The following is a 10,948-nucleotide window of genomic DNA, read 5'->3' on the forward strand; positions in this document are numbered from 1 at the left end:
CAATACTGCCAACTCGTTACTGATGATTGATATATAGTGAAATGAGTGGTATCCACCTACAACAACATAGCGATAACATGGAGCCGGCAGGTGATCCAGGTCACAATAGAGGTCAAGCAGTGGGAGGAGGAAGATGTGGTGGTCAAAGGAATGGCAGGGGACAAGCACCCCTTCTGAGAGGTGGTCGTGGGCCTCGTTTGAGAGATGTGGGGGGACGTGGTAGAGGACAAGGCCACGGACCAAGACAGCGGCAGCAACAGCAAAGGGTGTCCAATCAAATCCGAGCAACATTTGTAGACCATGTCGTAAATCATGGCATGACAATGACTGAGGCAGCTACAATGATTCAACCAAACCTCAGAAGATCAACCGTGGCCTCAATCATCAGAACTTTCCGCAATGAGAAACGGTCGTTGCATGCRCGGTCATTGAAGTCTTCAGCATGCACTAAACATTGGGCTACTCTCAATTGTCAAATGACACTGTATACTGCATGCCAATGTGTACCACAGAGTAGGTGATGTGACTAAATGTGCTCTAACTGTAATTTTCCCTGCAGAATTGAGACTAGGCCAAATAGGGGAGGCAGAGKCAAAATTCTGACTGACCAACAAGAGTGGGATGTGGTCAATTTGGTTCGGGCCAGAAATGATATWCACCTTACAGAAATTTGGCAGCACATCTTGGACAATGACGACATGTTCAACAATGTGGAAGCCATAAGTTTGCCGACTATTGCMSGCATGCTGAAAAGGCACCAGGTGTCTCTAAAACAGCTAAACCATGTGCCTTTTGAAAGAAATGCAAACAGAATAAAGCAACTGAGGACTGAGTATGTTCAGGTATGTKCAGATGCCTGTGGTGAAAAATTCCCCCAAAATTCTACATCATTGTAATTCTCTTTCCAAAATGTATTTTTAAAGGGTAATGGAGCTGAATGCTGACGAAAACCATCACAAATTCCTCTYTTTGGATGAGGCAGGCTTCAACCTGGGCAAGACAAGGAGGAGAGGTCGGAATTTCATTGGCCATCCAAGTACCTGGACAACTTGGGGCCAACATCACCATGTGTGCGGCTATTTCGGAAGATGGTGTGGTGGGACACAGACCTCGTATTGGATCATWTAATGCAGCTCTCCTTGTAACCTTCCTCGATGAGCTAAATCAGGTCTGTAGAGCTGATGGCGTGACCTATGGCATTGTGTGGGATAATGTCAGGTTCCAACATGCTCAAATAGTGCAAGCATGGTTTCAGGCCCATCCACAATTTACCACCCTGTACTTATCCCCATACTCTCCTTTCCTTAACCCGACTGAGGAATTTTTCTCCCCATGGAGGTGGACGGTATATGATAGGCGCCCTCACGAACAAGCCACCCTTCTCCTGGCCATGGATGTCGCATGCAATGACATCACGGCAGACCAGTGTCAGGTCTGGATTCGCCATGCCCGAAGATTCTTCCCAAGATGTTTGGCTAATGAAAACATCCATTGTGATGTGGATGAGAACCTGTGGCCAAATCCACAAGACAGGGTTGATGGAAATATAGAAATACAGTAATCAATCCTTTTTTTTGCTTTTTACAGTAAGTCAGGTGAGGAACACTGCAGTTGACATTTTACAGTAGTTTTTTTTATTTTTTGTAGGTAATTATTTTTGCTTTAATTCAAAGAAACCTACGTTGTAGGTCTCTTTCATCAATACATTTCAGATTTTGTTCAATGATTCCACTGTGTCTGTAGTATTCTCTCTACTAGTCCTTTTACAGTGATGTATTTACGTGTAGTACCATAATGTAACATGTATCACATATTTTGTACTACAATATTTAATGATTGTACAAACAACTACACATTGACACTATCGGTATCTTGTGTGTGGGTGATCTAAATTAATGTTCCTATGGTATTTCTTGATAAATTAGTTATTTGAACCAATGATTCTGCAAGTGCAAGGTTTCTTTAAATATATGAACATTACAAGCCTATGTTACAAGTGATGACCGTTTTGTGTCTAGAGTTTTGAAAAATTACCACAAAGTTCTGAAATTGGTGCCAAAGTGATTGTAAAAAACGGTATTTCTCCAAGGGCTTCAGTAGAATATAATGGAAAATACATATCCATTTGTAGCACATGGTTTGCTGCAGAGCAGGGACCCTAAAGCGGGTTAGGGGCTAAGTAGCTTRCTCAAGCAGTGGGTAGCACCTTGGTACATTGATTTGTCTGGATGGGGTGCCTTCTAGGCATCTAGGCTCCCCCCAGTAACACCCCTTTAGATCTACACCTTCACTATACCCCAACCCTAACCCTACCCTAAACTTGCTTGCAGCATGTCCTTGAGTAACATCCACTGTCCAAATGTTGAAATGACATCTGTCGATGCAGCGTCTTTGYTCCTAAACATTGGAGTAAACAATTTTGTGGTGTCAACCGTGTTTCACGAGGAACCAAAACCACTGAAAAGGAAACAGGCCCGGAACGCGACCCTGCTGCAACCAACACAACTGATGATGTGTGCAGATTAAGTACACTGTGTCACCTGATTTATGTGTGTGTGTGGCGTGTGGTGTGTGTGCGTGTGTGTGTGACAGTGCAGTAGGGGTTTAATTGTGAGACAACAGTGCAGTCATGTGTTGTGCATTTCAATTGTTGAGCAGAGCCTGTTGAAGGTGCAGACACGCTCATGGACTCATACAGCTCCTGTTGCTGGCTAGTGCTCTACCTTTTCTTTGGTGAGATCATCATCTTAGTAGTCTGATAAACAGTCCAATAAAACCACACAAAAAAAAGCACGTTTTTGGTAAGACTCCTTTGATATAATCTCTTTCTCCATTGTAGGCGGTGGTTCTACAGTACCCATCCAAGGCTATGTCGGTGACGTTGTGACCCTAACATGTAAGTATGACGCCCGGCATTATGGTACGCTCTCTGTCTGCTGGGGTCGTGGTCACATCCCCAAAAGCGGCTGTGACAATGAGGTCCTCAGGACGGAGGGAGTCAAAGTGACCCACAGGGCTTCGGTCCGGTACAATCTCCAGGGTGATCTGAGGGCAGGGGATGTCTCTCTGACCATCACCCAAGCACAGGTGAAGGATTCTGGGTTATACGGCTGCCGTGTGGATATACCTGGATGGTTCAATGACCAGAAACACCATCTGGCACTCGTCATCAAGCCCGGTGAGCGAACAATTGTGCATTTAAGCCATTTAGTCATTTAGACAGTCATTTCATTAGATCAAATTAAGATTAGTTAAAAGGTTTGCTGAAAACYTTCTGTAGAGCAGGGAAGGCTATCTATGCAATGTCAACAAGACTATCTTGACCATCATCTATACTTATCTAGTGGGGGGTAAGCTGAGCTACCCTTGTTTCTTGGAAACCATACACAAAATGTATCAAATATTTAGGCAGAGGTCATCATTTCATGGAGTATGTGATTGAAGAAACCCGATGGGAAAAAAAATAAGTCCAAAAAAACACATCTTCACCTAATTTTATGATATCATTGTTAATTTGTTTTATATATATTTCCCTTGACGGAGTGATGCTGAATGTAAAAAAAAATGCTCAACGTACCTCTTCTCTACCTCTTCTCTACGTCAAATTCAATCAGTCCATTTGAATCTATTTCAGCTCCTGAAACCACCCCTGAACCGTGGATCCCTAGAGAGCGCACAACAGTTGGCTACCCAAAAGGTACTACGTTTACAATCGCTATTAGTTTGGGTTAAATGCAGAGGTGGAAAAAGTACCCAATTTTCATACTTGAATAAAAGTCAAGATACCTTAATTAATTATTTGGTTATTTGCTATTCATTAGAAAAGTTCAAAGCCTAAAAAACAAGTTTAAAACTTCTTCAGGGTTGGTGGGTCCCCTGCGGGATGGTTGAGCTAACGTAGGCTAMTGCGATYAGCWTGAGGTTGTMAATARCAAGAACATTTCCCAGGACATAGACATATTTGATATGGGCTGAAAGCTTAAATTCYTGTTAATCTAACTGCACTGTCCAATTTACAGTAGCTATTACAGTGAAAGAATGCCATGCTATTGYTTGAGGAGAGTGCACAATTTGGGCAGTMTTGATACAACATTTTGAACAGAAATGCAATGGTTAATTAGATCAAATTGAGATTAGTTAAAAGGTTTACTGAAAACTTTCTGTAGAGCAGGGAAGGCTATCTATGCAATGTCAATAAGACTATCTTGACCATCATCTATATTTCTTGGAAACCATATACAAAATGTATCATGTGACCAAATATTTAGGAAGAGGTCATCATTTCATGGAGTATGTGATTGAAGAAACCACATGGAAAAAGATAGGTCCAAAAAAACACRTCTTCACCAAWTTAATTTCTTGTGTTAGAGGTTTCATGATATCTTTGTTAATTTTTCTATATATATTTCCCTTGACGGAGTGATGCTGAATGTAAAAAAAAAAATGCTCAACGTACCYCACTCTTCTCTACGTCAAATTCAATCAGTCCATTTGAATCTATTTCAGCTCCTGAAACAACCCCTGAACCGTGGACCCCTAGAGAGAGCACAACAGTTGCCTACACAAAAGGTACTACGTTTACAATCGCTATTAGTTTGTGTTAAATGCAGAGGTGGAAAAAGTACCCAATTTTCATACTTGAGTGAAAGTAAAGATACCTTAAAACTTCTTCAGGGTTRGTGGGTCCCCTGCGGGACGKTTGAGCTAACGTAGGCTAATGCGATTAGCRTGAGGTTGTAAATAGCAAGAACATTTCCCAGGACATAGACATATCTGACATTGGCAGAAAGCTTAAATTCTTGTTAATCCAATTTACAGTAGCTATTACAGTGAAAGAATACAATGCTATTGTATGAGGAGAGTGCACAATTTGGGCAGTATTGATACAACAGTTTGAACAGAAATGCAATGGTTTATTGTAGTTTACAATTGGCTCATTCATCCCCCTCCTCTCCCCTGTAACTATTCCCCAGGTCGTTGCTGCAAATGAGAACGTGTTCTCAGTCAACTTACCTGGTAAAATAACGGTAAAATAAAATAAATAAAATAAAAAATTGGATCAGACTAAAACTTTGCGCATACACTGCTTCCATCTGGTGGCCAATATCTAAATTGCACCTGGGCTGGAATAATATCTTGCATTTCAAAGATGATGGTGCAAAAAAATACAAAAAAACGGTTGTTTTTTCTTTGTATTATCTTTTACCAGATCTAATGTGTTATATTCTCCTACATTCCTTTCACATTTCCACAAACTTCAAAGTGTTTCCTTTAAATGGTACCAAGAAAATGCATATTCTTGCTTCAGGGCCTGAGCTACAGGCAGTTAGATTTGGGTATGTCATTATATGCGAAAATTGAAAAAAACATTGGTGRTGCATATTATTTTTTTTTACGGATAGCCAGCGGCATGCTCCAACACAGACTTAAGCAGTACTTTCAAGTATTTTTACTTAAGTACTTTACACCACTGGTTGAATGCAATGTTGATCTCTGTTAAAATCGTTACGCAAATAAAACATTTTTTTTTACATTGAACCTTTATTTAACTTGGCAAGTCAGTTAAGTACAAATTCTTATTTACAATGACGGCCTACACCGGCCAAACCCGGACAACTCTAGGCCAATTGTGCGCCGCCCTATGGGACTCCCAATCAAGGCTGGTTGTGATACAGCCTGGATGCCATGATGATGCCATGTTGATGCAAATGGATTATGTTGATACATTACCTTAAGTAGAAGTAACTAGGAAACAATGTCCAATGCCCAACCAGTTTATGTGTGGCGGGATTATTTAACGACTGTATCAGGAACACTTCCAATAACTGCTGTCTCGTCTACTTGTCAGAGCAAACCACAACAATCCAGACAACAATGGGTTCATCAGGTAAAATCAAATCGCCTACTCTATTATATTACATCCTGTATCACTTTACAAGGCACCATCTAGAAAGATCTAATAAAGGGAATTAATCCTGTTTTTAATGGCCCTTTTTAAAGATCTCTCTAATAACTCGGATAACTGTGTTGTCTCCAGTACCTCCAGACCCTCCCACAGTGGCAATCCGAGAAATATCAGSCAGGTCCATCTCTGTATTGTGGAGCACTGGCTCTGATGGAAACACCCCCATCACAGCTTTCCACCTGGAATGCAAGAGCCAATCAGGTAAAATAACAGAAACAACAAGACTTCCTAATAGCTTGAATGAATGGGTGCTACCAATAGTACAATTTGAATGTTTACTCACTCTGTATTACTTCTTCGTCATTTTTGCTGAAACAGACTCCTGGGTAGATGGAGTACGAGGCAGCAATATTCTGCCTTGGGAGAGAGAGACCGCTRTCAATGACCTGCGACCCTTTTACACCTACAACATTCGCATGTTCACCAAGAACAACATGGGCTTGAGTAAACCCAGCAATGAGCTCACCGTCACCACTAAGGAAGCAGGTATATCCCCTGATCAAACAACCTGAGGCTAAATCTCAAACGCGATTGACCGGCAGTAATTATATCAATCCGCCTCTCACTATCTCTGTCACCTCTATGTCACTTCGAGCTAAGTAAATGTCATAATTTGTAAAGTATCTGAAAAATATGTCCTCCCTCTAGCCCCTGATGGTCCCCCACAGGATGTGAAGCTTGAAGCCCTTTCTTCCCACAACATCAGAGTCACATGGAGGGTACCTTGCTCTTTTTACCAATTTTTTCCAGCCCAACATTTACATGCCACAATTTATTGATATTTTTTGTGATTCAAYTGTCTTGTCCTCTTCCCCGTGCAGGCCCCTGAGTTGTCCCTCCAGAACGGGATGATCYTGGGCTACCAGCTCCGCTACAGTGAGTACAGTCCCCGGGAACGGCTTCCTGTCAGGGTGGTGCATCTGATGGACCGATCAGAGAGCTTCACCATGAACAACCTGCAGGAGGCGACAAAGTACAGTGTGACGCTGCACACCATCAACAGTGCAGGCCTGGGGCCGTCTTCACAGGAGCTCGTCTGCTCCACTCTGACTAATGGTGAGGAGAGGTTTTCAATGGTTAGCTTTTGTGACGTGAAGTGGAATTACGACTTGCCCCACAGTTGTTAGAGTAAGGAACAACTCAAGCAACAACAGAACTTCAGACAGGTGATAACCCGACTCCAACAATTTATTGGGAGAGATTTTAACTATGAGAAAATGAAACTGCAGTTGAATATAGGCCACTTTCCACTAGGTGCTATTGATCATGTTTACCTGTAATGTCTTTCAAGAACATTCAACCTCAACCATTGCGACAACAACATCTTCAGCTGAGACATGGCTGCTTATCACTGACAGTCCCACTCAAGGTAGGCTATTGTGTTACTTTTCACGGTGCATAATTATACAACCCAAAGCACAACTCTTCAATTCCTCAAAATAGTAAGCACATATTCACTTCCCCTAACAACAGACTGACCAGCTTCTCATCTCGTTGTCCTGTTTCCTGTACCATATAGGTCAGAGAGTAGACGACTTCTCAACTACTAGTCCACTAAGTAACTCTACTACTGACCCAGCATTGAGTAAAAAAGTGTGTTCACATTTCTGTATTGTGTATTTGGATACTTAAAATGTGCATTGTTGACARTATTATTAGTACCAAACTAATAACTTGTGCTTTTATTACAGCTGGGTACCGAGGAACAGAGCRGTCATCTTGTTGCCATCCTAGTGCCAGTGCTGGTGCTGGGGCTGCTTGTTGTCATGGCGATCATATGGCAATTTAGGCGTGAGTAAGCCTACAGAATTATAGATTATCATATGGATCCCTTTTCAGATATTTTTGATTCTCTCCTAATCTATCCCCCCTCTCTTTTAGGTACCACATTGAAAAAAGGCAACTGGAAAATGTAAGCGGTACCTAAAGTAATAAATATCAATATCCCACTTTGTCATTTGATCTACGTATAGTTCTACACGTCCCTCCYCGGTACTACATTTTCTCATCTCTCCCTCATTCAGATTATGGAAGAACAACGACTTTATGTCCTTCGGGGACTCCGAGCCAGCACTATAGAGACCTCTGGGATGTTCGAATTCCAATCAAGATTATGCAGTGGTCACCGTGGGGTTAACATMAAGAGTAAGATGATATATATGATTTCAACTATGCCGTAGTGATAGGAAGTGTTATTAAACGACAGGGGCCTCCCACTGAATTGATATTGAAAGTGTTCTTACAATGAGATCAACTGCAATGTACACGATGTGACGTTTGTGCGCACATGTTAATAAATGCTTGCTTATAGCTCGCCTGACTCTTTTTTTTATGGGCTCATGCTCGGATACAGTCACTATAAACAATTTCATGGGTCCAGTCRMTATCAACGATTTCATGGGTCCAGTTGCTATCAACAATTCCATGGATCTAGTTGCTATAAACAATTTCATGGGTCCAGTCGCTATCAACAATTTCATGGGTCTAGTCGCTGTCAACAATTTCATGGGTCCAGTCGCTATCAACGATTTCATGGGTCCAGTTGCTATCAAACAATTCATGGGTCCAGTCGCTATCAACAATTTCATGGGTCCAGTTGCTATCAACAATTTCATGGGTCTAGTCGCTATAAACAATTTCATGGGTCTAGTTGCTGTCAACAAATTCATGGGTCTAGTTGCTAATAAACAATTTTCATGGGTCCAGTCGCTATCAACAATTTCGGGAAACACTACAGCACATTTACAGCAATACTTCAATACAACATCCAGCCTGTCCCCACCAGGGGGGCAGAGACACACGGTTGTATAAGAGGGGACTTCGATTACATTCCAGTGCTCACTCAGCCCTCTATCTCTCAGAGCCTGCATGCATTTCTCCAGGGGCCGGCTCTGAGGCGCTGTAGCCCGCTGGATTTCCACCCATCTGTCCTATAAATCTCGCAATTGGTCTAATTAATGTGCTGAATGTGGAGATGTGTTACCTCTGTGGAGCCAGGCCCAGGCAGCAGCTGTTACTGAGGGAGTTCCCCACAAACGGGGGAGCGGAGGGGGGATACCCACCCAGGCCTCCCCCCACTCCCTTAGCCCCCCCCCCCCCATGCAGGGCCCACACAGTGGAGTTAGGATGGAGGGATGGATGGAAAGATGAACTGATGGACGGACGGATGAATGTCCTCAGTGACAGATAATCAGATAAAGCTTCTCAAGCATCATCCAAATACTTTCTTTACTCAAGCCCTCCTTGTAGATCAGTTTCTGAATATGAAAATAATCAACAAGTTATAAGCTGCTGGACCATGCCGCTCTAGGCCATGGGGGAAAATCCCTGTCTGAAATTCTTCACCTCTTCTTACCCCTGTKTTCCAGCTAGAGCATGAACCATGGCATTCAAAGAAGCACATGTTGTACGACTGGTGCCAGGCGTTTGTTTGTTACCCATAGCAGTAGGATAATACCCCTCCACTCTCCATGCCACGCTGTGACTATGGCCTAAACACACTGGTGCCACATCCCTCCTCTCTGCCTGAGGACTTCCTTCTATCTCTGCCTCGGTCTGTCTCTCTGTAGTGTTCTCTCTCTTTCTTTCTCTCTATTTGTCTCTCTCTCTCTCTTTCTCTCTCATTCTCTGTCCTGTCCTATAAAAACATACAACATTGATCCCTCTGTCCTGGGGCCATACTTCCTTCCTTCCATCCCTCCATCCCAACCCCACTGATTACTCAGATGAAGGGTAGATAAACAAACAGAGGGATGGGGGGGAAGACGGGTCGAGGAATGGAGGGAAGGAGGAGTGGCGGGGTGTCTTTGATGCAGTTGAACGCACATTCAGATTGATTCTAGAGAGCTTTGATCGGTCATGGAGCCACCAGCTGATGGAGTCTTGGCCCCACTTATCCTTGCCTGGCCCCCATGGCCCTCCTAGGCCACTGCCTGGCACCCAACCAAAGTAGAGATGAGGAAACAGAAGGATGAGATAAATACAAACACCCTTTATTTCAACAACAATTCAAGCATGAGCTACTCTTTCTCCATCAGCAACACTGTCTCACACCCCATCCAATCCCCGTCAACCTCCCTCCCCTACCTAACAGAATACAGTTGCAGTTGGTAGTTCAAGGCCTCAGCTTCTGCATGCAGGTGGGTGGAGGGGATAATGTGCATAGTGGTGGGGATGGAGTTAGTATGGCAATACATCAACACAATGGCTTTGGCCACATCAAGGCTCTATGGTTCAGGAAGGGGAAGCTATGTACTGTACCACACACACCAAAGCCTGGGCTCCATGGGGGGCTGGTCTACAGGCCTGACTGTCCCAGCTTGGGTGAATGTCCCTGGGCCTGAGGAGAGCCAGATGTGGCCCCTTCTGGAGCTCCCTATGAAGTCCTGAGGAAGGAGCAGATGAGAGCAAGAAACGGAAGGAAAGCGAAAGATGAGGGGGGTGTGGGCAGAACAAGAAAGAGGGGAGGTGGCTGTAGGGAGGGTGGGGGATAGGGGGTAACACTAGTGGTTTTTGGGGGAGAAGGGGCTGGCTTTTCCGTGATGAAAGAAACCTTAATAGATTCAACCCTTCACATAAGGTAGACCCCTAAACACAAAGGAGGGGCATACTAACTTTTCAAATTGTAGTAGCAGTACAACTTGTGCCAATGAACAGCAGAAATATATGGATACACTCAGGATAGGAATAAGATAGACAGGTGGGATAGAGCGGTGAATAATTATCTTTTTCAGAATAATGCACTCAATGGATTGGGAATGAACCTTTTAGACGCTGTTTGAGAAGAGAAAAAAGGGAAATGATAGACTACATGGATAAAAACKAAATAATAATTGCTTTGCTTGCTCTTTGATGGATTGATCATTAGGGGCTTTACTTAGTTGTCTATATCGCAGAAGTGCATAACATGTTTCTGTGTATAATTGTGTGTGTGCGTGTGTTGTTGTGATTAACCAATCTTAGCCAGATGGAACGCTTTGCACA

General features: G+C 43.2%; 1 protein-coding gene across 2 annotated transcripts; it reads left to right on the forward strand.

Annotated features, from left to right (window-relative positions):
* The first annotated feature begins 2,607 nt into the window (after nucleotides 1-2,607).
* LOC111965372 (T-cell immunoglobulin and mucin domain-containing protein 4) lies at nucleotides 2,608-8,275 on the forward strand. 2 transcript variants are annotated; one of them, XM_023989528.2, is made up of 14 exons: nucleotides 2,608-2,733; nucleotides 2,840-3,178; nucleotides 3,635-3,697; nucleotides 4,507-4,569; nucleotides 5,849-5,887; nucleotides 6,038-6,166; nucleotides 6,284-6,451; nucleotides 6,614-6,684; nucleotides 6,787-7,021; nucleotides 7,257-7,334; nucleotides 7,485-7,558; nucleotides 7,657-7,756; nucleotides 7,847-7,877; nucleotides 7,990-8,275. In XM_023989528.2, the coding sequence occupies exons 1-14, from the start codon at nucleotides 2,685-2,687 to the stop codon at nucleotides 8,042-8,044; spliced, it is 1,494 nt and encodes a 497-aa protein (XP_023845296.1). In that variant the 5' UTR covers nucleotides 2,608-2,684; the 3' UTR covers nucleotides 8,045-8,275. The 2 variants fall into 2 exon arrangements, with proteins under 2 accessions (XP_023845296.1, XP_023845298.1); XM_023989530.2 differs by lacking the exon at nucleotides 3,635-3,697 and having other exon boundaries at nucleotides 2,617-2,733.
* Nucleotides 8,276-10,948: the final 2,673 nt, after the last annotated feature.

Source organism: Salvelinus sp. IW2-2015, linkage group LG6.1 (assembly GCF_002910315.2).
Source record: "Salvelinus sp. IW2-2015 linkage group LG6.1, ASM291031v2, whole genome shotgun sequence".
Classification (NCBI taxonomy): domain Eukaryota; kingdom Metazoa; phylum Chordata; class Actinopteri; order Salmoniformes; family Salmonidae; genus Salvelinus; species Salvelinus sp. IW2-2015.